The 24,252-nt window shown below is 26.6% G+C and overlaps 2 protein-coding genes across 6 annotated transcripts in view; one reads left to right on the top strand and one right to left on the bottom strand.

The window, feature by feature from the left end:
* The first annotated feature begins 1,071 nt into the window (after positions 1-1,071).
* Positions 1,072-10,269, top strand: LOC129966140 (ribosomal RNA small subunit methyltransferase NEP1-like). Its single transcript, XM_056080528.1, has 6 exons — positions 1,072-1,292; positions 4,109-4,207; positions 5,513-5,657; positions 7,602-7,660; positions 8,408-8,557; positions 10,089-10,269. Exons 1-6 carry the CDS (start codon positions 1,146-1,148, stop codon positions 10,200-10,202), a joined length of 714 nt encoding a protein of 237 aa, XP_055936503.1. The 5' UTR covers positions 1,072-1,145; the 3' UTR covers positions 10,203-10,269.
* A 1,072-nt stretch (positions 10,270-11,341) lies between these two features.
* Positions 11,342-24,252, bottom strand: part of LOC129965404 (uncharacterized) — a 101,136-nt gene continuing 88,225 nt past the window's right edge. For 4 of the 5 annotated variants that reach the window (XM_056079253.1, XM_056079252.1, XM_056079255.1 and 1 more), the window contains 6 exons: positions 24,019-24,176; positions 22,087-22,366; positions 19,326-19,630; positions 17,888-18,258; positions 16,904-17,074; positions 11,342-14,033 (listed from right to left, as the gene is read on the bottom strand). In XM_056079253.1, the coding sequence (XP_055935228.1) occupies positions 13,956-14,033; positions 16,904-17,074; positions 17,888-18,258; positions 19,326-19,630; positions 22,087-22,366; positions 24,019-24,176 (1,363 nt within the window). In that variant the 3' untranslated portion in view covers positions 11,342-13,955. The remainder of the gene's footprint in view (positions 14,034-16,903; positions 17,075-17,887; positions 18,259-19,325; positions 19,631-22,086; positions 22,367-24,018; positions 24,177-24,252) is intronic. The other variant, XM_056079254.1, reaches the window with a different exon arrangement.

Raw genomic sequence — 24,252 nt, 5'->3', positions numbered from 1 at the left:
CAACTGTTGTAGCGCCCTCTACCAGAAATAAATAAAATCAAAGCTGATAAATAATCAGCCAATAAAAAAAAATGAAGCTGATAAACAATCAGCCAATAAATAAAATGAAGCTGATAAACAATCGGCCAATAAATAAAATGAAGCTGATAAATAATCGGCCAATAAGAGAAAAAAAATGCAGCTGATAAATAATCAGCCAATAAATAAATAAAGCTGATAAATAATCAGCCAAAAAAATGGATAAGACGCTACAGCCAATATATCACCACTAATAACAGCAAAAACAGGACAAAAAAAATCGTTCGTCTCACCTCCGCCGCACTGAAAGGGGAGTAATGTGGTGACGCTTTATAAGCCAGATAACAGCTACGAGACATGAGAAATTTCTTTTGTCTAGTGGTCTTGTTACTCGGCTACGAACCCAAAGGTTGCGAGTTCGGTCCTCGCCTATCGCTAGTAGCAACATAACCATTATTAATTTAGATGCATAATATTAGAAATTGTGAATAGTACATTTTCAGCTGGCATACATTTCGTGCATTTTAGAATATTACCAAAAATGATTATATGGAACTCTTATAGATGTATTTTCATTTCTTCCAATAACTAAGATTTTTTAGAAATTTTATTATTAATAATTATAATAAATAAAGCTATATTCAGGTTTCATTCCTCTCTTTTTTCTCTCTTCAGTCATGCCGGCTCCGATTCGACTCAGATTAATCGGCATATTCATAGATTGGTAGATTCTAGACTTATATAAAAAATAGGATGATTTAAAGTAATTTAATATGATTTTAAAATTACGCAAAGATTGATTCGCGATAAATTGCAATCATCGCATTTCTGCTTACGATTTTACGTTTTTATAAACTACTATGAAATTATTATTCTAAAAATCAAAGTTATATGGGTCGTCTTAGCTATATTATAAATTTTTAATGTGTTTGAATCGAAATAAATAGAACTTTTTCCAAAATCTTTCAGATATATTTTTTACAATAATGTTAAATAAATTTCTTTATCTTTTAGATAGAAACTATACTACTCAACTCGACTTTCGGCCTGTTTCTTGTGTTAGTAAACTGACGGCGGGACCGGAGCAATTTTCACGTGGTAAAAGCTTTAGGTACCGTAATTTCAGAATGTCTCAAAAACGGAATCATGAATTTGTTGATCCATCTTCTGATGAGGAAGAAGAAAATGCGAAAAAAACTGTCCCAATGCATATTAAGAAACAAGACAAAAGATTGGTAATTGTCTTGGAAAATGCTAATCTAGAAACTGTAAAAGTATGTAATTTTCATTTTATTCTGCCTAATTTATTGTTTGTAAATTAAGAATTCATTTTTTTATCAGTTCTTTTCATATTTTGATTTTTTGTGTCCTTTTATTCAAAGGAGAAAAAGAAATTCCTGAAATTTAATACATTTTCATATCAAATGATTGTAATAAATGTCTCGTGTAACATTTATAAATCATCAATAAATAGAATCTACATTATTTTTTTTTTTTTAAATGAAGCCACCAATACACCAATATTTTTAAAATCGTCCAGTTTATAAAATAGTTCTCACTTATTACCATTTTTTTTTTTTTTTTACTTAATAATGAAAGATATCAAGTATGAGAAAATGGATGGAAATCTTTAATTTGGAATAATTTTTTTAAAAAAAATGGAAAATATTATCCCATACTTTTATCAAAATGTGTATTGTAAAAGGAAATATGTGATTCTTTCTATTACCCAATTTGATATTTAAAACCCTATTTAACATAAGAATGTTCTGGGAATGTTTGTTTATACTGAATGAAATAGCTTTGAAAGTTATCTTAACATTTTAAAAATTGATGATGAATAGAATAGTATAGGCAGTGAGAGGAAAGATTCTTAATGATATACATTATTATTTTTATATTATATGAATATCATTCTTTATTGCATTCAAAAATCAGTCATAGTACTTGTCGATTTTAATGGTGAACGAATAGTGCCAAGAAAAAATTTCGCCAAATTATAAAAATATACGCCAATGCATAAATATATATGTAATAAATATCTGCATAAATATAGATCAAATCATATGTGAATCACATGCTAAATAGTTTGATGATTGAAATCGCAAAATTGGTGAAATTTTTTCTTGTTGCTTTTTGGTCTGCATTATAACCAATAAGTACCTCAGCCATTAAAGTTGGAAAAAATTCGAATTAAGTTTACGTTTGTAATTTAGGGATATTCTGCCTTATTTGATGTTTATTATTGTTTTTATTAGATGTTATTTAAGATAGTTTGATTTCTTTCTTCTTCCATTCAATAAGCAACATTTTCATGGTATAAAATTATATCCATGACATTTTATCTTACCTTTTGTGAAATATACCATATTGTTATCCATTTTGACTCAATACTCAGTAAATATGTTTTGAAAAAAATATCCATTAATTCATTTTTGTTTTCGCATCTGAAATATTAAATGTGCCATTTTTGTACACTAACAGTTGTCGTTTGATTCTTTATAATTTTTATTAAAAAGTCTTCCCTTAGTTGTAGCCTGTAAAATTAATTCAATATTCTAGGGTATTTAAATGATTGTATATAGACCTATTTTACTATTTTCTTATATTTTATATTAGATTGATGTTAAATCCATTGTGAGATGTGCATGTAGAGAACTATAAATTTAAGCAATTTAATTTTTAATCAGAATCTAATTGTGTATTCAAAACAATTTAATGCTCTGATTGCACAAGTCTTATTTTATTTATAATACTATTCTGCATTCCATAATTTTTTTAACTTTTCAAGCTATCTGTATTTTAATAGTGAATTTTATATACTTCCTACATTTTTATCATTGGCATAAAAATTGATCATTTCATTCTAGAATACTTTTCTAATTTTTTATTAAAAATTTAATTTATAGTTCTATATTTTCTCAATTTTGATCCTTTATATGCTTTTTAATGATTAACTCTAATTGTGCATTATTTTAACATACATTATTAAACATATAATTCTTAAGAATGTAATGGAGGTAATAGCAACAATCTTGTAAAGCACGAATAAATTGCATTTAATCATATGTAAATTTGTGTGAAAGCTTTTTTTTTCCTTCTTTTTTTTTTTTAATTTTAAGAAAAACTATGTACCCCAAATTTATACATTCTTTAGAAAACTATTATGTTAATAGTTAATAAAATGTATCAAGTTTTTTACTTTTTATATCAATGACCCTTTTAATCATCATAATTGCAGCTATTTAGCAAATGAGGATCCTTATTTGACAGTTGAATATATCAAACACTTTCTTTCTAGTATGGTTTGTTAAACTGTTGATTGAATGGAGCATTTCCCCTTGAAAATGTCATAGCAGAATTTTGATATTTAAGAATAAAGAATGGTACTTCTTAAGAAGCAGATGACCTTTACATTGCTATTAAGACATCAGAGTATGTCTTGATGAAATTCTGACTAATAGATAATTAGTATAAGAAGGTAATATTGAACTTCTGCAAAACTCATTGGACCCCACCTTAATGTAGACAGGACTGCTTGTTTTAATGTTTAAGAATAAAACTTGTTATTTCCTTAAAAGGTGGTGCTCCTTTTATTAATATTATGACATCAAAATTTATCTTGATGGAATTTTGATAAATAAATGATTAGGATAAAGAGGTAACATTAAACTCCTGCGACACTCACTGGATTCTTCTCTGATGTATTTTCTTTTTTTTTTAAAGGAAAACATAATGTATTACATTTGTTATACAACACTAATTGCAATCAATACTATTGAAGGAGAATGTTTCCAAATCAGCTGACATGCTTAGCACTTTTTACAGTTCTATCTGCTGGCTTGATCAATAAATAGCATTTGCACAATAACCGTCAACAGTTTGAATATTTTGGATTGATGACTATAATTCTACATTTGTACAAACTATTTTATTCATGAATTATGAAATGAAATATTGTGAAATGTATTATTGTTTATGTAATAATTAAAAGTATATATACATTCTTGAGATATCTTTCTCTTACAAATTCTTTTAAACTTGCAGATCTTTATTCTTTATTTGTTATTTATTCATTAATATTTTGCAGAAAGGAAACAGTCATGATTTATTAAACAGTGAAGATCATATGGGTATCCTACGGAAAAGAAAAGAAAGTGGCCTGTGTCGGCCAGATATTACTCATCAAGTAAGTATTATTATTTTCTTAACAGTAATTAATAAAAATTATACTGTTATTTTGTTTCTTTAACCCAATTTGTACACATATCCCAAAACAATGCTTTGTAAAGTTTTTTTTTATATAAAAATATTGAAGATAAAAATGTATAGTATAAAATATGTTTAATGTTGCCAACTTCTACAAAGCGAATAATTAAATAAATTGTGGATTTTCTTAGGTTTAATATTAGAACTGGTGAAGCTTATTGTACACTATTATAATGCATTTGAAAACTGTATCACAAATAACAATTTCAATGTTATGAACAACAATAATATTTTCAATATTATGTATTGTATGTTTTAAGTTTACAAGAGTCTTTTTATGAAAAAGAAATACCTTTTTTAATTTGTAGGATTTTTTTAAAATTTACTTTTTGGTTTTAAGATTCAGTTGGAAAGTAGAATGTCAATAATTTTAGAATAACAAGTCCCTTCTTTTGAAGAGAGTTGAGTTGTTGAGCCATGTTGCCTTTGCTTACTTTCTGGACTCTTTATAACTAGTTATTTACCATATAACTTTTAATGCGATATTTGTATTTCATTTAAAAAATAAATATGTTCTAAAACTTGTAAATAAAACGACTTGAATATTTCCATTCTTCTTTATCCTATTCATAAGAGAGGTAACAAAATGTTTTTTCTAGAATATATAATAAAAGATCAATGCTTGATTGGAAAATAATTTTTCTTTTTTTATATGAAACACACACACACACTTATATATAGGTATATACTTAATATATAGGTACTTTGTTACTTGCTTTTTAAAAAATTAAAATTTCTAAGAGTGTTACATTTTTATTTATTGTAGCAAGGTTGAATTTTAGTATTCTAAAGACTGGTTGTTGATTTAGTGTGATATACTTTTCAGGTTTCATCATCCCATAAATGTGAACTATACATACTTTTATTTAATAAAATTATAAACTTTCCTATCTTAAGATATTTCTTGGGAATCTTATTTCCTACATTATAATTGATTATCTATTGTTTTTATCATTACAGTTTCTGCATTAAGGAAATTCTTTAAACTTATTACTTGTAATACTGTGAAATGTAAGAGTAAAATGCAATTTCCTTTTATGTCATAATTGCTGAATTTGTATAAAAAATCTGGAATGATACACCATTGTAAATTTATGAATAAGTTTAAAATATTGAAATATGGTTTCATAAAGATTTACTTTTGAAATTCTTTACTGTAGATAAATATTTAATTTAAAGTTTGTTATGTAATTAAAATATGCTTAATAATATTTAATTATTTTAGTGTTTATTGATGCTCTTTGACAGTCCCTTAAACAGAGCCGGATTACTTCAAGTTTATATTCATACAGAGAAAAATAACACCCTTATAGAAATCAATCCTCAAACTAGGATTCCAAGGACATTCAAACGATTTGCAGCATTAATGGGTAAGTTCAAGATAAACCAAATTAGGCTTTTTAGATTACTTTATTTGTCGTATTATCATATCCTTTGTCCCACTATTTTAATCAAAAATTTGTTTTGTTTACTAGAAATGTTGATGCATTTAAGAACATTTTTTTATGTTTATCTATTAAGTGATTGTTATTTTAAAAGCCTCTGGAATTTTGAATTAGCTATCGAAAGCCATGGAAAAATCAATTAAATCATTTGAATCTAAATTTATATTTTAAATAGCTTAACATTTTTGCAAAGTTTTTTTATTGCTCTGAAGATCTATTATCTACTACTATTTCTTTAACTGTTATTCTTATTGAACTTAAAATTACAAGTTTAATCTTATTTTGTTAGTAATTTTTTTTTTTTTTATATAGCTGAAATAAATTTAAGAAACATAAGCAAAGTGACTAAACATTTCTGATTAACCAAGACTGTACTGAATTTCGTCTTTGTCACAGATTTAAGAAAGTACATTAGATTTACCCTGAATTGCTGTTATTAAAATATTGGCCAAATGTATATTTAAAATATTGATTTAAATGTTAATTAAATTAATATAATTGTGTAGATATAAATTCTCCTTTCCAATTTGTCCTGTGCGTAGAAGTTGGTCAAATTTTACAGAAGGATAATGGTTTCTGGTCTTTTAAGTAATCAGAATGCACATATTAATCAGTATAATTTTGAATTTATTTATACAGGATAGATATATCCTAAAATGAATTTGGTATCTTATATTGTCTTTCTGATTGCTTATCACTAAATAATGCAGCTGCTGCACTATCTGGCAAGAAGAAAAAAGATGCATTGCTGCAGCTGAGAATTAAAAAAAAAAAAACGAGAGATTCTACATGGCCAATGCTTTTGATGATGGTGACAATATTCACCCATCCTCTTTACATGATGATATCCTGTAAAGTGTTTAGATCAATGTGTAAATTTGCATTTTAGTGTCTTGTTCTATCTGCTTGCAAATCTTTCTATCTGTGCTGTTCGTGTCAATCTGGAATAATGACTCAAGACATTATAATGGTACATATAAAGTCAGTTGGGTATAATTTTTTTGTAAAAGTTGGCTTATGTAGTATTCTCCTTAAAGTTTTAAAATGCATAGAAAAGTTATCATAATCTAATTAATGTAGACAAATCAGTTTCAAAGAAAGGTAGTAAAATGTTTATGGTTCTTTAAGTTTTATTGTTTTTGTTTTAAAAAAATTTTAAGTAAAAAAGAAATAGGTATATTATTTATTAGATTTTATACAACATCTCCTATCTTAGCTTGCATTTTGGGTTGTTTATCAGGATTTAGACTATCCTATGTTGAAGTTCAGAATACTCTGTTAAGAGATAAAAAGTATATTTATCTTTCAGAATCAATTATTTTATAAATTATTAATTTTGTCACTCACTGACACAGGTAAAACTAATGTCAACTTCAGTTTTAAATGATATATTCTACTTTAACAAAATGCTTTTTTTTTCCTGAAAATTATTAATGATTTAAAATATTATTTTATTATTATTATTAACAAGTTTCTATTTTAGGTTTCATAATTATTTGTTGCCTGAAGGTTTCTTTAGAAATATATTTCCGAAAGATTTCATTCTTTATTTATATACATATATAAGTATTGAATCGGATAATAATAATGTAGTTGCATTTCTTTTGAACTGAATAAAAAATAAATAGCTTTATATATTGATAAAAAAAGAGAAAAATCTGGGCAGCTGCACTTTTTACTCATTCTTATTTATGCTTGATATTAATTTGTTTACTGCCTTAGATAAGTAAATAAAAAAATAAAAATAATCATATATTTCTTGAAGCTATTAGATCTCACAATATCACATTATGCAGTAAAATCTAATTAAAAGTGTATATGTTTGTCAGAAATATGACTATTAATCTTTTATTTATTTTTCTTCTGCAGTACAACTTCTACACAAACTTAAAATCAGATCATCAGATGGTAATCATAGGTTAATGAAGGCAAGTAAAATATTTTATATTGCATCCTAAATTTTATTATTCTTTAAAAACTGCAAAAATAAAGTGGGAATAGATTTCATATAAACTGAATATTTTACAACAAATAGGTCATGTTAAATGTAGAATTTTGAATTTCTATTAATGTGCTGCTTTTGTACCATGATTACTTTAGCATTAGGTGGAAATGTAATATAACTTGAATATTGAGTATAATGACAAACAGATGTCAACGGAAGTATGAATACTCTGTTCCATTGCAACAGTAGATTAAAAAATATTTCATAAGAATTTATTTGAAGTATAATCTGAAGTTTTAACTATATGTCTTTTTTAATGCCCTGAATTACTTAGTTTGTAAAATGATTATAAAAACAGTGTGTAACTGTTGATTTTTAGACCATAGCTGAATGATATTTCAAGTTTTGTGTTACTTTGTTTGATGGAATATCCAGTTTCTTGAATCTTTTATTTCTTCTTTTGCTTATATTTTTAAGCTGATATAATTAGTTGCAATATAAATGTCTATATTGGCATGCCATGATACATTGCATTTAAAATTTTTAATAAAAATGTGATATTCCTAAATTAAAATGTATATTAAGGAATAATTTTAATTATCTAATATTACAAAAACATTTGTTTTCAAGTGAAATTAATTATTATAAAATAATTTTCAGATTTTATTGATTAAAATTAATTTTATAATTGGATGAATATTCACTTTCTGATATTATTATTTTCGATTAGGTGATTAAAAATCCCATAACTGATCATCTACCAGTTGGTTGCAAAAAACTATGTACATCATATTCTGCTAAGAAAATTGTCAATCCAAGAGAATTGGTTCCTCCGGACGAGCCAATCGTCATTGTTGTAGGAGCTATGGCTCATGGACAAGTAAGTGTGATGCATCTTCTAACTTCTTATTCTAAATAATACTCTCTGATATATTTCTCTTAATGCTATGAGTGAGAAGTAAACATAATTCAAGCCAAATAGTTTTTTAAAAAAATCGGTGAATATATTTTTTATATAATGAAAAATGTTAGATCACTTGAAAATGTATAAATTTATGTGATTGTGTATAAATATTTATGATTGTTTAAAAAACTATGTCATTATACAAGTGGATGTTTGTAAATTATTATATATATACACTTGCAAATCAATCTCTATTTTTTTCCCCCCAAAGTAAGAAATATTTAAATAAGATGAGATAAAAATATTTATATCTTTCAGTTAAAATAAAGTTAATTTCTTAAATTTAAATTTTTTTTTAAAAAGAAAGCTTGCAAGTCTATAAAAATATATATTTTCTATTTAAATATTCTTTGTCAAATTTTTTTGGAAATTAGAAAATTTGATGTTTAAATCAAAATTTATGTAAAGCATGTAATATATTTATGTAATGTATCAAAATTTACGTAAAGCTAAATATCACATATTAATTAATTATTGTTGAATGTTACAGACTTTTACAATCCATATGTATTGAAAACTGTCATACATATGAAATGAAAATTAAACTAAGATGTTGATTTTGAAAGTTAGTTGAAATGCTTCTAAGGTGTTCATTTTTTAGAATAGATTTCAAATATTCAATACTTTTTTTTCATAAAAATCTATTTATCTTACTGCGAGATGTTCTGACTAACTTATTAGCTGCCACAATTCCCATTTGGAGATTTTAGAATTTTATTTGGCACCAAAAATATATTTGGTATGCCTGACAGTTTAGTTCCATTCAATACGTACCAGTCAATATTGCGTGTAGCAGAAAGTGTGTATTCTGTGCTTTGTTTCTTTACAACAAGCGAACAAATTTGAAATTCCACTATAAGTTGATTGGAACAGAATTGTCATATTTGAAGCAATGTATCTTTGGTTTCGTTTTTATATTATAATAAAATATCATACATAAATATGCAATTTACTGGTTATAGTAACAGCCACTGACTTGCCAAAGACTTACCCAGTCTTTTATTATTATTTTTTTTTTGACCATTTTATAACAGTACCCTTTTTCAAAAATATAGGATATTTTTAAGACAAAATATAATTTTAATAAAATTATACTGTTATATATGTATGCATGCATGCACAAATAGTTGTGTAACTTATCCAGCGAAAAATTTCAAAAAAAAAAATCACTTAATGAGTTATTAAACTTTAACCTTTCAACTCGTTTAAAAAAATGTGTAGAATTTTGCTTGCACTGTTTTATGCAATTAATTATTTAACATAATAAGCTGAAATATTTGTTGTTTACTTGAAATTGTATTAATATTCCTATTTCCTCCCTATTTTAAGAAATGTGGAAGTTATATATATTCTTGAATAAATTGTTCTATGCGTTATAAAAATAAAATATATGATATTTGTAAAAAAAATGTCTTTAAAGTTGCAATTTTTTTTTGTCCCTTCACAGGTGAATATAGATTACACTGAAGATACTGTTGCAATAAGTGGATATCCTCTGTCTGCTGCTTTAACTTGTTCCAAGTTATGCTCAGCATTTGAAGAAGTATGGGGAATCCAATGATATCCTCTTACCCATCGCAACAAATTGTAAATATTGCAAGTAAAATAAATGTTAATGTTTGTTTTTATTTTTATGTTTTAACAATATTAATTGGTTATTCTGAGTATATATATACAGTACATTCCCGAGTATCCAGTTCACAAGTTTCATAGTTTTCTTTTTTAATGGGGAAGGCAAGACAAGGCATCTGCTACGATCCCACTAAATGTTGTGTGGAAAATACAAATTGTTCTTGAGGTATGCTTAGTGTTTTTTAAGTGTACCACAGTGAAGATTTCAAATTGGATAATAAATGAAAAAAGTTGTAGTGAGTATGGAGGAGAAATTATGCACTAAACAGTGACTAGACTGGTGTAACAGTAAGAAATATAGCTTCGGAGTTGGGAATAGGGAAAAAAATTGAACAGAAATTTGAAAGTGGTGTGTGGCAAAAACTAATAGAAGTAGAATAAAAATAAGAAAAAACACACTGAATGGTAAGCATATAGAAGTTGAGGAAGCTTTATCTTTGTGCTTAAGCTTTGAAGAGGAAAAAAGTGTACCTGTAATTGAGCCCAATTTTGCAGAAAAAAGCTTTGGAAAACAAATTGCCTGTACAGAATCTTCTATTTTAACTCAACATTCTATTCATTACTGGCAATTGCTTCTATGATTCACCATCCCATGGCCGCATTAACATTCTACATGGCTCGAGATAAGTGGAGGTTTAGTACTCAATAAAAATGAGAAAATATGTACTATAACAGGGAGTTTTGGTGTAAAAACTTATTTCTTTACCCACTAATACCAGAAGACATTGAACTCCAGCCTGCCTTTTCGCTACATTAGGCAGGATACTTGGGAGTATACTGTATATATAAATTTATGAATTATTTGGCAAATGCAGAAAAGAATTTAAATTCTGATCAATCAGTGTATTTTAATAATGCATGTTGAAATTCAACAGTTACCAGGTATGGTTTATTTCAGAATATTAATAAAACAGCTCTGTCAATACATCATTTTTAAAAAGAATTTAAACAAATTAGTATATTATTCTAACAAGGTAACATGGTATTGAATATTTATTACTATATTTTAAAACTTATGTTTTTTTGTTTTTTTTTCAGAAATATTTTTGAATAAGACAAGAGTTTTAAGTGAATAACAGTAGACTTTTATTTTCTTTACATTTATGATGCCAATATATTGCACAAGAAGCAAACACAAATATACATATGAAACAAATACAGCTTATACATGAAGGATAACATCTGTAAAGGGCACACAAAAGCATATCTTCATTTTTCCCCAATATAATAATGACACAAATCTAAACAAGTATATCATGAGCTACGAGAGAACAAATCAAATATTAATCAAGATATTGTTTGGGTTTCATTCATTTCCTATAAAGGTAGAAAAAAATTTCATGCTCCTACTTTACCTCACTCTTATAAGTACTCATTTATAATGGAGTAACTCAAATATGTGATAAATGTGCCCAAATGTTCAGAATTATTTAGGGACTTTTAAATTAATTACCATATATTCTACTTAATGATCATTTTATTAGTTTTTAAATACAAATTATTACAACAGCTTCTATTACAGATGTTGTTTTCTTTTCCTTTCATGCCTTTTTCTGATAAAACTTTTTATGGCAATAATTTAAATATTTAACATGCATAGATAGTATATAATCTATTAATTTTTTAATATACTAAAATTAGATATAAAATTTAAAACAATTTCTTAAACTAAAAATAAAATAAGAACAATTTTGTTAAAAAATATTTAGTTCCAACATAATTTTTTAATTGTCTATTTAAGAATGACAATGACTTGAATAAATGAAATTTTAAGTTAATTTATAAACTAATGAACATTTTATTTAGTGCTGTTCATCAAATGTCACGTAATATTGTCAGAACTTAAACTTCAGAATAGTTATGATACAAGTTCCAACATATCTTGATTAGTATTTCTTATCCTGAAGGATGAAAATATACAGTGATCCTTCATTCACTTTAATCTAAATATCTACAAACATAAACGATGCCAAACACATACAAGTATATTTTTAAGAATTATTTGTACATGCTTCATTTCCATGTTTATAATAGTTATGTAACATTTTATTATCATTGATATCTTCGAAAACATTCTACAAGACATTAATAATGCAACAAATTTTCATAAAACTTACCACCAACAAATATTTTAAAACATCAAATTCTACTTTATTGATTCTAAAAGAGTGAGGATGAAGTAGCGAAAACCAACTCGCCTCAAAAGAAAGGAGAGTTTGTTTATGTAACAAAGCTCACAAGTGCCAAAAACAGTGGAACACACAGTGCGTCAAACAATAATCATGGCTATTAGGTAATATATATATACACAATAATGAGCTAAAAAAAGGGTATTGATTCTATGCTTTTTCATCACTTTAAAGAGCGCAAAATTTCATTCTTTGGACCACATTATTAGTGTATCAATAAAAAAAAAAAGCTCGATTTTTTTTTCTTTCTTTTAATACTCTCAGCAAGCATGATTTGTATGGAACTAAAAAAAAATGCTAAAATGATTATAAATTATCATTATGATATACAGGAATGCATAAATAAAAAAAATAAATTTGGGTAATGAAACCAATGAATAGATGCATTAAGTTTTTGTTACTTTTAATTCATAATGTTTAATGGTAAAATGAAAATGGAGACTATGATCATATGAATTGATGTAATGTATAATTTTTTTTAGAAATTTGTTTCTGCATTTCCTATAGAAAATGTTAAGCTACAGCAGGAATAATAAAATATAACATAAGTATATTGAGTTAATTTGAATATGTAGAGATTCACAATATTTTTGTTATAATAATATATAAAATGCAATTCTAATTTAAAAGATGCTTTAAAATTGAAAGACTTGTACATACCAATCAAGAATAAAAACAGACTAAGATTCTTTTGCTAAAAGTACATACAGTTTGTTTCTTTTCTTTTCTTCCCCAGCAATATTTAGAGTTTACATCTTATATACAAAATCAAAACAACTACTAGCATAAAATTTAGAACAATTTCTATATTGCACTTAATACCTTCCTTCTTTGATAACTGCTAATGGCAACATAAAAGTTCACACATTGGGATGGCACAATAAAAAACATTTTAAAAGTAGAATCCGAGAATGCACTTTCAATTCCAAAACCAAAAATATTCATGTGTTTGTGTATTCAAGTAGGGATATTGATGCACATTAAACATCACTTCTCTGTTCTAAATAATTCCAAAACACTCTTTTTAAATAGTTTTCCATCTTGTATTCACAGTCTTGTTGTGTGTGATTTACCATCCAGCACACATCAATAAATATTTGGACATAGTTCATTTGCCAAATAAATTGCTAAATATGGGGTGACATTTCATTATAGGCTTAGTTACGAAACAAATATAAGAAAGTCTAGTTCTTTCAAGTGTAGTGTTGATGCCTATAATATTGGAAATAAACTGCAGAAACATAACAACACTGTTTTTCTAATTTAATTCAAGACTACCATATGACTTAGTGTTTAAGTTCAAAGCTGAAACATAAGAGATTTAATTTAGGTAAACTACGACACAGACAACATATTTATTTGTGCTGGTGGTCACCACTAGAATTCACTACTAAAACAGAATCGGAGGGGGAACCTTCTTCAGTCATCCCATGTTTAGAAGATTTAAAAAAAAAAAAAAGACAATGATTCAGTAAATTCTTGTTCCAGCTCAGTTATGGATAGCTGGGACTTGGACATGAATTGTACTGTCGTCCAAAACAGACTCTGGAATGTTCTGGCCATCTTATGGTCTGCAAAATAAAGAGTTTAAGAAAATTAATTCATTTATTTAAATTTGCAATGTATATTATTTTTATATCTTGAAGCATTTTAATCATATTCTCCAACAAAATATAAATGAAATAAATGGACATTATAATAAAATAAATAAATCACATTCCAGTGCCAAGGATATGTTATAGGTATTTCATGTGCTGAAAAGAAATACAGTTTTTAATTTCCCCATCAGCTCTAGTTTGTAAGATATGATGATAGTTAACATATTAAATTAGTAAACTCAGTTTTAAATTGGATGCTTATATTCTATTTTAATTCGTAAACTATGTAAAACTTTTTAATTTGAGAAACAGATAACAGCATTTTTATAAATTTACAATAACTTAATTAAAAATGGAAATGAAAAAAATAAAATAAAGAACAAAAGAAACAATCAATTATTTTGCTCCACTCTAAAAGCTTCTTGTTTGAGTAGAAGTTCACTCTAGAATGAGAATCTATTTGCAGATTCCAATAGTAATTTGTCATGAAATGAATATCCCATTTTCTCTAGTATTGATCTTGTGTTCTAGTAAAATCGCTTGTATTCATTCATTTATAATCATCACTCATATTGCCATAAATTTTTGGAAATACTTATTAAATGTATGTGAAAATCATACATATGTTAATACTACAATAAAGATTTCAGAAATTTTTTAGTCCAGCATTAACTTAAATCTGTATTTTCAGTTTTGTGATTATCCTAGAACATTTTTGACAGCAAGGGCAAATTCAAATCTTGCTTTTTATTCTGCCTCATTTATGAAAGGAAAATTTAGAATCGTATAAAAATTGTTTCAAGATCTCCTCCCCCATTTATTCCAAGCTTTTTTTTTTTATTTTTTTCCCTTATGCATGCAAGGAAAGAGATATTTTGATTAAGAATTTCCAGAAAAATCTGTTGGAATAACCCTAGTTTCATATGCAGCAGAGGGAAAATGATTCTATATCATCTAAATAGAAAGTTTATGAATGACGTTTATTTCTTTAGCAATCATGTCCTCCCCCCATCTTTAGATCATTTTTTTTATCCACTATTGTTGTGTTCTGCTACATTCATAAGCACAAGATCCAAAAATATCTCATGAGATCCTCTTGTTGACCAGAGAGGCAAATTTCAATAATTAAATAATTTTTTTTTATCAAATTTCAATAATTAAATAGTTTTAAGTACATATAAATTATCCATTAATACATTCAAAATAACTAAAACTATGGCATACTGTTTTTTATTCAATATAAGATTTTCTGCAATAAAACAAATACTGATATTTTTCAATTTTTTTTTTAAAGACAATTATCTGTTTGAGAAAAAGTATGTTCTATTTTAATTTAGTTATTCTAAATCTTAAAAATACAGAGCTGATGAAGAATAGTTGTTTTTATAATTCAAATCAATACCAAACCTAGTCAAAATCAGTTTTAAAAAATTCTAAGCACTAAAAAATTATTTTTATGAAATTAACATATTTATATTTTACTTCCAACAGAATTCTAATATTTTATTAATCTCTAATTAATTAGTACATTAACTCCCTTTTCAAAATAAATATAATGCATATCCATTTCAAAATTCTTAAGATCATGATTTCTTATGTAAAACATTTCCTTCATTATTAAAGAAATAAAATCAGATAGTTTAACAGACAAGATTTTCATACATTCCATACACAAAAGAACTGAAAAACAACATTTTTGGATTCTAAAGATAATAAAAGTACAGTCTTGCATGCTAAAATGTACAGTGCGTGAAAAAAGACCCGAAACCTCCCAGGAAAGATGTCTGAGTAAGGAGGAGAAACTAAGCAAGATTAGAAAAGTAAAATTCATTTGAAAATTCAGTGCTACTCTAAAAAATATATTCATTTAAATCTTTTTTAATGATCGCTTTCATTGTAGGATTTGACCATATTTAATAGAAGTTTTTTATTAACATTGAATCTTTTCTAAATATGATCGTATCAAAAGTTAAATATCTGGTGTCTGTTAATGACAAAAATATTTTTGATTATATTTATATGTATTTTATGTTGATAGCAATGACAAAAATCCTTTTTAAGGACAATCCATGAAATGATAAATTAAGCTAAGGAATTTCCAATTATTTTTTTGGAAATTTACAGAATTTTTAATAAACTAATTTATGTACACTGTAGATCAAAATAATATACTCCATAATATTAAGTATAATTTTTACAATTAATTTGAGAGCCTTTATGCTCTTCTTTGACTAACATTATCTCTTTATTTAATGTTGTTTTCTTTACTATCTGATTAGATTACCTCACTTCAGTTTCGGGAATACACCATCATATTAAACCAATTTAGAATCTAAAGAGTACATAATTTTTGCTCATAAGTTTAACCCTTTGCATTCAGATGGTGACTCTCATTCACCATTCAAGTCAGTGCACCATTTTGATGTTTTATTTATTTAATTAATTAATTCTGATTGTTAAAAATAGCTGCAGAGTAGGAAGAAGATGCACATGAATTAAATGGGAGAATTCAACTTTATATATAATTGTTCGGAGCAATAAACAAGTCTATATTAGTTGAATAATTATGCATCATCAAATTACATTTCTGAGTGCAAAGAGTTAAAATTGTCATAATTTGATGTGAGAAAAAAACTTGGGCATTGATATTATGGCATTAAGGGGTTAATAGTTTTTATTTATCACATATATCTCAAATAATGAGCTATATTTTAATATTTAATCACCTAAAGAATTATTTTAATAACTAAAAAAATGTATCTTTACGATTATTTGATTATAATGGCCTGTTAAGTGAGAAAAAGAATGATAGATCTAAATCATTAAAAGTTTAAGAGACTGACCTGGCATTTAGCACCGCAATACCAGTGTTGGCGGCAGCCAGAGCACAGAAACTTAGCATCCGAGATTCCACAACCCATGCACCTCGGAGTTGAGGAACCACCGTTGTGACCCCCATATAGCATGGAATTACAGCATGTTGCAATTGTTGAATAACATAAGGGTCTTGGTTCCTTAAGAAGAGGAGAAGTAAGAGATTTAAATTTATTGTTAAATAGATTTGTTACTTAACAAGCAGTAACTTGGTGTTTTTGTGAAAATAAGTTAATGTTCTCAAGTTCGAAAGAATATATGTTGATTATTTATTAACGAAAATTTTATTTTTGGAAATAGTATATTAATTTATAACAGGATGCATTAAAAGTTGAAAAGCTAATTTTTAATATATGTGATCCATATATATGCTTTTAAAGAATTTGTCATTAGTCATTTACAAAAAATAATTTAATAGCGAAAACAATTTATCTGTCGATAAAGCTTTTTATTTTAACTGCCTAAATAATATGCGGAATATGAAAATGAATTTTGGCATATAGAGAATAAAATAATAGCGATATGAATGCATGCGTAAATTGATTATGAATGCAACATAGTTAGTTATCCACAAGCACAAATACAGCAGCCTTTATTATACAGAAAGAGCAAGTGGAAAGAAGAAAGTAAAAGTTAGATAATGTTAGTCGATATAATAAGTTATATTAGTGAAAGATATAATTGCTAAATTTAAAAAAATATTTTAATACACATATGTGCTTATAAAAGGAAAATAATTATATATTTTTTAATTTAAACAACTAAGTATTATTGTTAAATACGATGTCTCAAACAAAAAACATGATAAACATATGAGTTTTATCAGAATTGCATTGATATTTAAATGCTATATTAAGTATAATTGTAATGCTGTGTTTTTATATTATAAATTATATTAAAAGGTAAAATGCATAAAATATTAGAATAGCAATTATAATAAATACATGATTTACCTCCTCAGTTTTAGGGTGGAATATTTTTTCCTCAGTGTTTTTCAAGGGTTTCTCAAGTGAAGCCTCTGATCGAGGACGTTGATGAATGGGATGTTTCAAAGTTGACTGAAGGATAGTGGTTGGTGGTGGAGCCACCATCAATGAATGGCTTGCTGTTGTGGTTCGCTTTGTTGAGGTCTCCTGAATTCGGTCTGTATGGAGGTCAATGGCAGCTGAGGAGCTTCTTCCAGTATGCACTCTGCTCCACACTGAATAAGAGCTACTGGAAGCACGCTTTGGACTAGATCTAGGACTGTTCTTTGGCGCTTCTGTATGTGACTTACCAGATGATGAAGAAATCTGCATAGTTTTGGACGATTCTGTTTTGGTATCTACAAAACAAGAATTTCATTGTTTATTCAGAAAGAGGAGGGGGGGGGGGCTCTAAACATTTAGTTGATATGCAGCACATAACAAAAATGAGTCAAAATTGTTTAAAATTGTAGTAGCAAGGAAGTGCCCTTACAGAAAATAAATTTCAATGTTGATTGTTTATATAATTAAACGCTTTTCAGTTGAGTAAAATATTTTTAAACTTTAATGCATTTCAAAATTATTACGATTTTGTTTTCAAAATAGCAATAAAATCTTATTTAGGAATAAATATGAAAACTTTGTTTCATTTTATATGCTTTTTTTTTAATTTGTAGGATAAGGAAAAGTACTCAACTAGATTTTGTAGCATGATTTCATTATTATCTATCATTTATATCACTTACTCATATTTTTAACAAAAATTATAGATTAATAATAAAAGTGCCAGTTTGGTCTTTTAGTCCAAGAGCTCAAAATATATAATTATGCTAATTAACATTATATAAATATATTAATCAAAAAAAAATTAAATTTTGCAAATAATTTTTTTTTCTACTTAGTGACACGAATATAAAAAATGCACTTAGAAGAAAATACTTCACTCTTAATTAAGAATATATAATTGTTCAGTTGTGAATTTAAACAGTTGTGCAAATTACTTATAGGACTTTTAAAAATGAATAATATTTATCAAATATTAAATTAGATTAGCCTTTTGACTGCTATTTGTGTCCAGCAAAAATCATTGGTGTGGCTTATGGGTGCATATATATTTCCAGACAAGCCATCAGTTCAATTCTTAGCAACAGTTCTGCTGGCCAATGCTCTTAGGACACTTAGCAGTCCTAGAGTTAAGGAGTTAATAGAATTTGCAATCATAAGACTTGAATTGATGTTTACAATAGCCTAACAAAATAGGCTGAATCTCTATTCCTTAACTGCAATATTTTAGAAGTAAATATTTCAAAACTTAACAAATTATGATTTTTAAAGTACTTTAAATTTCAAGAAAAACTAACATTACTTAAAAAAACTGAACACTGACATAAATTCTAATTAAAACCAAATATTTTAAAGATCTTACCAGCAGCAGTGACCACCAGTGACAGAGGATAATGTGGTTGAAAACTGGATGATGCTGAAGTGAGAGAACTCCCAACAGTTGGCCTGAGTTCAGGCTGTAGGGATGGCGGAGACTGACTAGAACTGGAGCTGCAACTAAACACACGTTTTGTGATGTGATGTGTGGACTTGGCACCTGGTGACAACTCAGGCAGTGAAGGAGATCTTGAATGTGAAGGACTGAAGGTAGATTCCCTCGTAGTTGACATGGTCTTTTGAAAGATTTGAACAGATTCTCCAATTCGTTGTTCTTGTGTCATGGGAGATCTGTACAAAAAACACACCAAGTCACCAAATGTTGTACATTTTTTTTTATTACTTAACAGCAGTGGTTATTAATAATACAATTTGAACAAAAGTGTCACTTTAGTTAATGAAGTAGTCATTAGTAGTGCATTATATTACAATAGTATATAGATACCGCATTACTTCTAAGATAGGGGAAAAAATGTTTTGAAATTTAAGATTGTTAAATAAAGTGTACTACATTTTGAACCAAAGTGTCACTTTAGTTAATGAAGTAGTCATTAGTAGTGCATTATATTACTGTAGTATATAGATACCACATTACTTCTAAGATGGGGGAGGGAAATGTTTTGAAATGCGAGATTGTTAAATAAAGTGTACTATTTTGGCTACTATTGTACAAGCAGAAAAGTACTTAAACTATTTCTCTACAATCGATTATTTGTTGATCTATTAACCTAATGAATAAGAAGAAGATTTTTAAAAATCTTTATTAGGTGCATCTATTTTGCTTGTATATTCCATCTTGCATCTATCTATATTCCATACTAAGCAAAGTAATTTCACATATTAAATGCTTTTTTAAAAAATCTGCTGTTTTAATTTTCATAATTAAATACTATATTCATTTTTGGATTAAAGTATATTAACCCTTTGCACTCGGAAAAGTAATTTGATGCAGATTTATTTACTTCATTTATTCACTTGTTCATTGCACTGAAAAACAAAAATATATATAATTGTTTTAATTTATATTTTCCCGAATTATTTTCCACATCTTCTTACAATTTTGTAGGTATTTTTAACAATTAAAATTTAAAAATAAACAAAATATCAAAATGATGCACCATCTTGAATGGTGCATCATTTTGAGTCACCATCCGAGTGCAAAGGGTTAATTAACACCTGTAAATTTGTCTATCCTATACAGAGAGTGTTAGTATTAACTGATTCTCACAGGCATGTTTAATTATCAAATTGTATTTAAAACTTATTTTTACACTCGCCTATATTTTCCTAAAAGTTTTCATGTCTTTTAAATTCAATATAATATTCAATATTTCTGAAAATTTATAAGAAATTCAGATAGAAAAAGGATTTACAAATATGTTCAAAGGGTTACAAAAGTAAAAATGTATAATATATTTCTTATAATAATATTAAATTAAAATACCATGTTATTCCAAATCTAAAACTATTTCACTTAGAGAAACTAATTATAAATAATCATCTGCATAAACATACTCATGCTGAAATTATCTTTTATTGTTTAGGAATCACTATACCCCACTTTTTTTTTACTCAATGGAATTGGTCGAAAAAATCATATAATTAAAAATAAAAAAACTGCTAAGTGATTTTTGACAACATAAAATGCTTTAGAAAGACAACTAAATATCATCTTCAAAATTGTTTTAACTAGTGGAAGAATATGATCTAGAAGCTAAAAGTTTCCACAAACTTAATATTGAATGAAAATAATTTCATTTAATTTTTAAATGACCTATTTGCTGAAAAGTATTAGATAAAAAAAAGTACATTTTATCAAAGATTTAATTAATGGAAGAGTTAAAGTGCATTCTATTTTCCTAATCTAGGTCAGATGGATGATTTAATCGAATCTTTAGAGTTGCAAATGTCAGATTAGAGTCTCATATAATTCATCAATGTAGGTAATTTGTCACTATTTTATTATTTTTAAATTACTATGTTTTCTTAGAAATCACAATAGAAACATTAATTATGATAAATATTTTACAGGAGTTTTCAATTAATATGGTTAATGTGCTAGCCTACTGCATCTCATTTCAATAATTAATGTATCTTTTTTTTTTTTAAACCCATAACTGGAGATGGAAGTCAAAATGACTTTGCGTTATTCATTAGGTCTGATTATTATGTGGTATTTTGTCTTTGAATACAATCATCTTCTCAATACCTTCAAATTGCTCTTTAAGCAGTATGTTGGCAAAAGTGTGTGTATAACAGAGTTATTCTTTATCAAGTTTTTGTTGTGATTTATGGAGCCATTGACTATGTCTCTGAAACTGCTTTTAATTTGAATAATGCATAAAGGATAAAGAAATATTTTAAAATATTGTATTCTTCATTTTTGTTTGTTTAATTCTAACAGTTATTGACATTAGTGTAATTCTGCAATATCCAAATGTAAATAATCATTAAAAGATTGTTTAAGTTTTTCTTACATCTGTCCAACATTTAATATTATAACATTTAACATTTTTAATATTTATATTTTTGGCAACTACATGATTTCCAGAATATATCGTTTCTAAAATAAATTCTAATGCTGTTTGCGAAAGACAAAAATAACATTGGTGTCATTCTGACTCTGATCGCATGAGGAAATTTATGTCACCAATTATGGGTCAATAATGTAACTCACTTGAGATATTTTGAATAAAAATGTTCAGCAGTAAAAAAGTAAATAAATTTTCTGTTAGGTAATATCTTACCCACAAGCGGCAGGACTATAGATGGACTCTCTGGATGACACTACTTCTTTAACTATAGTTTTAGTTGTACTGCTGTTTCGAGAAACTGTTCTCATATCCACACCATAATTATCAGTTGCATTAGCTATCATTGTTGCTACAGTTGGTAGTTTCTCACCACAATGAGATGTCAGGCTTTCACCACTGGTAACAGTTGCCGCTGGCACATCTGTTTTAACAGTTGCATGATATGCTAACTGGATGACTTGATGATTAGGTGACAATCTTGGATGAATCTCAGCTAGGAAAAAAAAATTTTATAATCATAACATTTTTTTTTTTTTTTTTTTTTTTTTTTTTGCTATAAACAAGTGAGCATAGTTTTAAAAAATATTGATGTTTGATATTAAGTAAATGAATTTTGCATTGAAATCATTAAAATAAAAATATATATTAAATATTCGTTTTAGGTTTGAGTATGAAAAAACAAAGTATTTTGCATTGAAATCATTAAAATAAAAAATATATATTAAATATTCGTTTTAGGTCTGAGTATGAAAAAACAAAGTATTTTGAAAACTAATTTCGAGGATAACTTTAAAAGCATGAAAAAAGCATTTACTCATTTCATAAAGGAGTAAAATATTTCATAACTGAACGCTTATACAACTTAAGAGATATCTGTGAGACACCAAATAATTTATTTAATTTATGTTGTTGTTTTTTTCCCCTATGTTCTCAAATATATTGCCCTTATCATTTTTCAGGATTGTAATCTGATGATGCATTGTAACTTTAAAGAAGGTCAGTGCAAAATTTACTGTAAGTTAATAACTTAAAATATATTTAAGAAATTATATTCAAAACTTTTCCTTAATCTTTTTTTAATGTTTGTTTGTTGTTTACTATATCTAATTGAACGACTTATTTGATTTGAAAATGTGCTATTGTTCTAATTGAACTAAGAAGAACTCCTTGAAAATTTCTTATTGAATTATCACATCTATGAATGAATTACTTTTGGTTTTAAAATACAATAATTTAATACAACACTTAGGAGGTTGAAGCTGAACCCAGAAAATCAACACCCCTCTCCAAACTGTTTTACTCTATTCAAACATTAATTTTTCTTTGAAAAAAATGTAACTTTTCCATTTAAAAAGATTAGAAGACTTATAAGTGCATTTTGATCATCCTTTTGAAAGATTCAATACAATGAAATTTACATAAATTCCTTACTTATACAGTTTAAAGCAATCACTTTTCAGTTGAAAACAAAATGTAAATTTTTAAAATTAATTCATCATATGCAATTTTAGGAATTATAATTTTTCATTGTCATCTGAATTTTATTATTTACTAAAACTCATTGCATTTGTATCAATATTTTTTTTAATGATCTAAATTTCCACAAACAATCTAAAATTAATTCTAAAACAGTTAGCTATTTTTGAGACAAAGTGTTCAATTCAAGAATTTTTTTATATTTGAGGTTTATCATAAAGTTTATAGTGTTTTAAAAATATTAGAGTTATTAATATTTGTGCATCCCAGTATTTATCATATCAAAATTATTTTCTGTAAAAGTTTATTCATTATAGTACATCTAATATTTATAGTTATTCATAAGCATACTTTTTTTTGTTTTATTATTCCATATTTGATGCAGTATACAGAGAATTCATTATAATAATGACCCAATATGATATTTAAAATACACATATGCTTTTCCAAATGCAAGAAAAAAATTCAGGTATTGTAATTTTTTCAGCTACACATTTACTGATTTAAAACACATGAAAGACAGTTCTTTATACCCTTTAGAGTATTTCATTAATTGGAAGTGAATGCCAACGATTTAAAAATCACATATACACTCGACTTTCCATTATAGTCATGATCCAATAACTTGGCCTAAATGCATGTCAGAAAATTGTGCTTATTTTTTAATACCTTCAGCAGAAATCGCATTATGAGCAGTGGATGTTGTAGCCACAGGCTGATGGGGTTTTCTAGGCTTTCTTTCTTCAGGTGGGGGCTTGTTCTTCACATTGACCCAATCTCGAATATGATCCACTATCTTGAGTCTTTTCAGTATTTCTTCTTTATATCTATGGTAAGTTTATATGCAATTAAAAATAATAGTATTAAAGTTTCATAATTTCAATGAAATGAAGAATCTTGATG

This window comes from Argiope bruennichi, chromosome 4, assembly GCF_947563725.1.
Source record: "Argiope bruennichi chromosome 4, qqArgBrue1.1, whole genome shotgun sequence".
NCBI classification, from domain to species: Eukaryota; Metazoa; Arthropoda; class Arachnida; order Araneae; family Araneidae; genus Argiope; species Argiope bruennichi.
Note: the sequence above shows the minus strand (reverse complement) of the source record. Positions and strands in the feature narration are given on the sequence as shown.

Excerpts from the sequence above, each read along its gene's own strand:
- LOC129966140 (XM_056080528.1), top strand. The coding sequence starts at position 1,146 with ATGTCTCAAAAACGGAATCATGAATTTGTTGATCCATCTTCTGATGAG. Across the intron at positions 4,208-5,512 it reads GGCCAGATATTACTCATCAA|TGTTTATTGATGCTCTTTGA; the intron begins GTAAGTATTATT and ends TAATTATTTTAG. Across the intron at positions 8,558-10,088 it reads GAGCTATGGCTCATGGACAA|GTGAATATAGATTACACTGA; the intron begins GTAAGTGTGATG and ends GTCCCTTCACAG.